A 6,832-nucleotide genomic window follows, 5' to 3' on the forward strand; every position below is an offset into this window, starting at 1 on the left:
CCCCAACCTCTGCCAAGTTTTCTAAAGCTGCTCAAAGTCCTTAGGGCCCAATCCCTAATTAAAATCCAGGGCTTTGTTTATGTCTTTCGAAACCCAAAGCTGCCACTTAAGAAATCTGCAATTACTGGGGCCTGCAAATTGCTCCCGATGGGGTAATGAGCCTCACTCAGAAAGGATTTAAATTCCCTTTTAATCAAAATCCCACCTCAAAAATCATCCCTTAGGAGATGGTTGATTCCCGAAGGAATAACCTGGATTTTTTTGCTTTTTCAACAGCTAAAGAGGGGGGTAAAAAACAAAGCAAATAAATAAATAAATAAATAAATAAATAAATAATTTAAAATAAAAAATAATAGTAATAGTAATAGTAATAGTAATAGTAATAGTAATAGTAATAGTAATAGTAATAGTGATAGTGATAGTGATAGTGATAGTGATAGTAATAGTAATAGTAATAGTAATAAATGATAATAATAATAGTAATAAAACAGGAGGATGAAGTTGCGAGGATTTTCTGAAATTAATTGAAACATTAACAAAGTCTTTCGTGTGCGTGAGGCCCTAATTAATCCCAGGTTCATTTTTCAGGGCCGAGTTCTGCGTTCTCTCTGCGTGGGTCATTTTCTGACCTTCCCATTCTGCTCAGATTCTTTTGTCCAGGGATGTTTTCTGCCCCAGAATTCCAGAATAATTAATTTTTTAAAATCAGAATTAAACAGAAAAGGCCAATTCTTTGCTCAAATCTTTCCCCTGAGAAGCCCCAAATCTTTGTGAAGTCAAAATAAAGGGAATTGATTTGTTATTTTTTGTATCAATGAAAAATGCAAAACTTAAAAATGCAGCTTTAAGATCCWTTCCCTAAATCTAAAATTAATCATGAATGATCTCCACATCTCAATTGAAAAATTTGTGTCATTCCTGAGAAATCAGCGCTGTCCAACGACGTCCAGGTTTTTTCTGGAAAAATTCCAGCAATTGCCCATTTTGAGAAATCTGGCAGAAGCACAAAACCAGTTTTTAAAGTAAAATCAAACCAGAGGAAATATTTATAATTATCAATATAATATGTATTATAATAAAGATTATTATTATTTATTATTAATGAATATTATTATTTATTATTTTGTATATTTACATGGTAATAGTATTTACAATAAATGCAATTCTATTTATAATTATTATGTTTACCATATTATATAATTTATAATTATAAATATTATACATTTCTTCTATACATATTTAAAATATTTTTTTGTGAGGAGAATTGCCACCCTCGCCACGTCCTCCAGGGTGACTTCGTGACTCTCCCAAGGGCCCTTCAACCCCGCGGGGTCCTCGGGAGTGTTGGACTCGTTAATGAATAAATCATTAACGAGACTTTGAAACCCTTTAATTTGAAACTTCCCTGGGCTGTTCCTTGGGAACTTTGCAGAGTCACCCGTTTCTGCAGGAAATAATTCCAAAATTATTGGGAGCCCCACAAACAGGAGGAATTGTTAAAGATGGGGAAATAGGAATGAAAAGGAGAAATTAAATTATTTTCATGGGAAGGGGTGCATTCCCTCTGAAATATCCCAAATCCCAGCTGGTTTTGGGGTGGCCCAGCAGTGGGGAGAGGGGTGGGGGAGGGAATTTTTCCTTTTCCGCACTTTTTCCAAACAGAAATGTTGAGGTTTTGCTGTGAAATGACACTCCCTGAAATGACACAAACCTCCAGGTTTYTTTTGAGTGAAGGAACGTTAAAATTGAGCAAAAAACCCCAAATCCCTTCCCCGTGTGTTTTTGAGGTGATGTGAACCCCCAGGGAGGACCTGGAGCTGCTCCAGAGGAGACTCTGAGAGGATCAGAGGGATGGAGAAAAAGTTGAGGGAATCATTTGGCTCACACAGAAATTGRGMTTTCAGTTTTTATTCTTWAAAAAAATGACATTTCTGGCCACCCCTGAGCTTCTTAAATCCCTCCCAAATTCAAACGAGGAGGTTGGGCCGCAGAGATGCCCCGGGCTTTTATCGGGAGCTGCATCAAATGTCCCGTGCCAGGTGCTCATTATGGGTTGGCGTTTGGCCACCCCCGCATCATCATCCGGAGCGTGGAATCGCCTCCAGACACCCCCGGATTGAGCAATTTGGGCTCCGCAAGATAAACAAATCAAAGCCTAATCAGCTCCTGATCAGGGTGGGATTATTGGCCTCATAATGCTTTTTTTTAAAAAAAAAAGAAAAAAAAAATTATTTCCTGTGCTGCATCCGTGTTAAATCCCAATAAAGGAATAAATTTACTCTCTCGGGGAACGCGGATCCAGGGAGATGGATCCCAAATAAACTTAATTCCTTGGGTGTCACARATCTGACCCCTGGGTGTCACAGATCCATCCCCTGGGTGTCACAAATCTGACCCCTGGGTGTCACAGATTCTGTCACCTGGGTGTCACAAATCTGTCCCCTGGGTTTGTGTCCTTACAGTGATTCCATCTCAGCCTCCCAGGAGGGATTACAGGAATCCATGGAATGGTTTGGGATGGAAAGGACCTTAAAGRTCACCTCATCCCACCCCAGGGTGCTCCAGCCATACCTTGGACATTCCCAGGGATGGAGAATCCATGGAATAACCCGAGGCAGGGCCTCCCCACCCTCACAGGGAATTTCTTCCCAATATCCCATCCATAAATTTCCTCCCTGTCAATTTGAATCCATTTCCCGTCACACAATTCCTTGGATTTTGTCTCTCCCCGTCTTCCCTTGAAGCCCCTTCAGGTCCTGCAAGGCCACAGTGAGGTCACCCCAAAGTTTTTCCAGCTGAATAATCCCAATTCCCTCAGCCATTCCAGCCGGCAGAGCTGCTCCATCCCTCAGATCCCATCCTGGAGCCTCCTCTGGGCTCTCTCCAGCAGCTCCAGGCCCCTCCCGGGCAGGGGTCTCCACCTGAAACCCCCCATTCCCACCTCATTCCATGTCCCAGAGCTGCTCCATCAAATCATCGAAAAAATTGGTCTTGGATCTGTTCCAGGCGCTCTGTGGGAGGTGATTACGACACACAAAATGACTTTTTAATGAAAAAAAAATTACCAACCCTGGGTTCCGACGCTGTCGAACGCTGCCTGCCCGGGGAGTAACCGCGTTTTGGGGTGACAAAACCACTCCAAATTTTGCATGGTGGCTGCAATATTTCCATGGCTGATGCACTCGGTGCGTCTCAGCCATTAATGAATATTTGGGATGGGCTTTGAAGTTCTTCCCTTTCAAGAAGAAGCCAAAGCTTCAATCGTCCTCCAGCCCCGGGGAGATGCAGACAGACACCTCCAAGGCTTCCAAGGAATATGGGATGAGGGTAAATGAGAGATGGAGGCTCTGATGCTGCTGRGAGGGAGCTTCAAGCGAAATGTCCCCTTTTTTCGGGTTAAAAAAATACTTCGTGAAAAAAAATCCCATCKATCATGGAATCAGAGAATGGTTTGGGTTGGAGRGGACCTTGAAAATCATCTCGTTCCAACCCCTTCCAYGGGCAGGGYCACCTCTCACTGGGTCAGGTTGCTCAATGTCCCATCCAGCCTGGCCTGGAATGGATCACATCCTGGGACTGATCATTTCTTCAGCCTCAATGATCACAGGACTCATTCCCAATTAATCTGGCCCCTCTCCAAATTGAAATGTGAAAATAAAATAACTCTAAAAATAAAATCCCCAGCTTGGGGGTGATGTTGTACAAGAACTCTTCTGCTCAGATAATTTTATTCCTTCACGGTCGGTTTAATTCTTGTTTTGTTGCAGTCAGGATGTGCCAAGCTCMGCTTTAATGAATAAAATGAAACATTTCTCTCCTCAGAAATGTTTTAGGGTGGAATAATWGAAGCTGGAGACTTCCTTCCCTTGGTTAGCCAAAATTATCCGCTCAAATTATTTGAGTTGAGCAGAAATGATTGGTGGCTGCACCACCTGAAAGGGGTTCTGGGTTTGGGTATGACCATAAATGACCATAAATGAGGTGTCCGAGCAATTGCATGGATGCCACCAACTCCAAATTGCTCCCGTTCCTTTCCTGCAGCAGCGTTGTCTGGATATTCCTGGTGGTCATTCTGGCCTCCCAATTGCAGTGCCACGACATAAAACCTGAGCACTTTCCAGCCCTAATTTGGCCAGGGAAACAATTTGCCTGGTGGCCCCTGTCCGACAGCAGCTGCTGAAGGTTGGATTTCCGCCGAGAACCAGAGTTCAGATTCCGTCTGGAAAAAGGGAAGGGAAAAAACCATTCCTGGGGACTTTGCAGAAGTTGCTCTAAGGGTCAAGGGGGATTTATTCCCCAAAGCTCAAAATGGGAACTGGTATAGAAAAAAMCCACATTTTTAAAAATTCTGATGGTTGGCCGTTAAAAGGGCTTGGAGACCCTCGAAGGCAGCGACGCAATAAACTCCAACCAGGATGTGCTTCTGGAATAAAATGCTGAATGTTGACTGAAACACTGAAAAATCGGTGCCATGCAGGATTTGTGACCTAATTAGGCTTTCAGCTAAAGCAAAGTTTTATTCCCAATGAGAGATCCCAGCCAGACATGTGACAAAATCTGAAAACACAGGGCAAAAGATCTGCAATTACATTTATGCAAAACATGCAAATGCTTTGTGAATCTGGGACGGTCTGSGATGAGTCTGGCATGGTTTTAATTTGGAAACGGCCATGAGACAGACGAGGCAGTGACTAAACCGCCAGACAGAGGAGGAAAAACACAATGTTTTCCAAAGCAATCACCAGAAAGGCCTAAATTACCTGAATTGACAATGCCCCGGCATGAGGAGCGTTTGATCTCTAATTAAAGTCACATAAAACGAGGTYCCAGTGCGAAATGGGGATGCCACCAGCGAGGGAACGGGACAAGGGGCGTTGCAGCCCCAAATCAAAGGCTGGTGAAGGAGAAGGGAGTGTTTTCCATGCAGGATGAGCTTGGGAAACACAACCCATGAGTGAAGGAAGGCCCTGGGGCTGCTGAGGGAGGTATAAAASCTGCAGTGAGTGCAGGAGTCCTCAACCACTTCTCCTGCCTTCTCCTCGGCGGTGAAACAGGTGAGTAGCAAGGGGCTCCTTCTGCTTCTCTCCGTCCTTTTTGTCCTCTGACCTCGGTGCAGCTTCTCCTGGACTGATTCTCATCCGTGGGGTTCCAGACTCTCAATTCCTGCCAAAGATTCGGGAGGTGGGAGAAGGTTTTGGGTTTCCATTTCTTCCCCTTTGCTACGAGGTCTCATTACCCTTCCTTCCTCCCTACAAAAGCTGCACCCGGCCACCAGCCTGGGCCGGGTTTTTGACCAAAAATCTGTTCCTCACCTTCCCTGGGTGCTCTCCCATCCTCTGTCCAGGTGCTCCTGCAGCCACARCCATGTCCTGCTACGACCTGTGCCGGCCCTGCGGCCCCACCCCGCTGGCCAACAGCTGCAACGAGCCCTGCGTGCGCCAGTGCCAGGACTCCCGCGTGGTCATCCAGCCCTCGCCCGTGGTGGTCACTCTGCCCGGGCCCATCCTCAGCTCCTTCCCCCAGAACACCGCCGTGGGATCCTCCACCTCCGCCGCCGTGGGCAGCATCCTCAGCGAGTCCGGGGTCCCCATCAACTCGGGGGGCTTTGGGCTCGGGGCTCTCTCCGGCCTTGGTGGCCGCTACTGTGGCCGCAGGTGCCTGCCCTGCTAGACCCACGCCAGATGTCCAGTGGGTGCCTCCCCCAGGGCTGGCCTGAGGCTGGAGCTGCTGGCCAGCGTTTCCAGAGGCCCTGGGCCCCCTSGGGCCCTCCTGCCCACCAGGGAGGCCAACGTGGCCGGCCGAGGCTCCTGCTTGTCCTGCTTTCTTCTGCACCGCCCGAGCCCCGCTGGCCCCTGCTCTCCTGGCCCCGGGGCTCAGCCCCACCCAGCGCAGCGGGGTCCTGCTGCTTTCTTTCTGTCCTCACCCTCAATAAAGTTCACTCTGCATTGGATCTGGAGTCTCCTCGAGTCCCTTCCCTGCTGGGGGCATGAGATGCCCTGGAGGGGAATTTGGGTGGGATTGGAGAGGGCGTGGCCTTTTGTGAGTGGGCACTGGGTGACCAGAAGTTGCCCCAGAGGATGTTTGAGCCAGGACGGAGGGTGGACACTGGGTTATAGTTGATGAGGAAAAACATTGCCGTGCTGGAAAACACTTCTGTGGAATTCAACATCCACCCACCCAGGGCTGTGACAGAACCATGGAATTATGGGATGGTTTGGGTTGGAAGTGACCTTAAAACTCATCTCATTCCAGCCCATGCCATGGGCAGGGACACCTCCCACCATCCCAGGCTGCACCCAGCCCTGTCCAGCCTGGCCTTGGGCACTGCCACAGGTCCAGGCACAACCACAGTTTCCCTGGACACCCTGTGCCAGGGCCTCACCATCCTCACAGGGAACAATTCCTCTCCAACATCCAATCCCTGTCACTCTGAACCCATTCCCCCCTGTCCTGTCGCTCCTGTTCTTGATTAAAGTCCCTGCCATGTCCTGGGAACTGCCCCCAGGGATCAAAGGGAGCAGGAGCAGCATCTCATCACCCACTAAAGCTGCCCCATGGTCACAAGCGTTCACTGAGGTGGGGTCATTCCGTGGGTGTCACTGTGTCCTGCAGGGACAGGAATCTGGACCAGACCTGCAGTGATCTGTGCAGACTGACCACTCCAACCTGGACCTTCCTTCCAGCCCTCAGGATTCTGGGATTCCTSCAGGAATTCATCCATCCTCAGCCCATTCTCCAGTGCCAGTATCTGGCCAAGGTCTCGTCTCTCACTTTCCACCTGCCCGGAGTGCTCCTTGTCCTCTCAGGAGCTTGGGTTCTCCTCGTGTTCCAG

The 6,832-nt window shown here is 48.0% G+C and overlaps 1 protein-coding gene across 2 annotated transcripts; it reads left to right on the plus strand.

The window, feature by feature from the left end:
• Window positions 1-4,979: 4,979 nt before the first annotated feature.
• Window positions 4,980-5,950, plus strand: LOC130586672 (feather beta keratin). 2 transcript variants are annotated; one of them, XM_057387552.1, is made up of 2 exons: window positions 4,980-5,054; window positions 5,345-5,950. In XM_057387552.1, the coding sequence occupies exon 2, from the start codon at window positions 5,365-5,367 to the stop codon at window positions 5,668-5,670; it is 306 nt and encodes a 101-aa protein (XP_057243535.1). In that variant the 5' UTR covers window positions 4,980-5,054; window positions 5,345-5,364; the 3' UTR covers window positions 5,671-5,950. The 2 variants fall into 2 exon arrangements, with proteins under 2 accessions (XP_057243535.1, XP_057243536.1); XM_057387553.1 differs by having other exon boundaries at window positions 5,025-5,054; window positions 5,357-5,950.
• Window positions 5,951-6,832: the final 882 nt, after the last annotated feature.

Source organism: Malurus melanocephalus, unplaced genomic scaffold (assembly GCF_030028575.1).
Source record: "Malurus melanocephalus ecotype Western Australia unplaced genomic scaffold, MMel_1.1 scaffold_1250, whole genome shotgun sequence".
NCBI lineage: Eukaryota > Metazoa > Chordata > Aves > Passeriformes > Maluridae > Malurus > Malurus melanocephalus.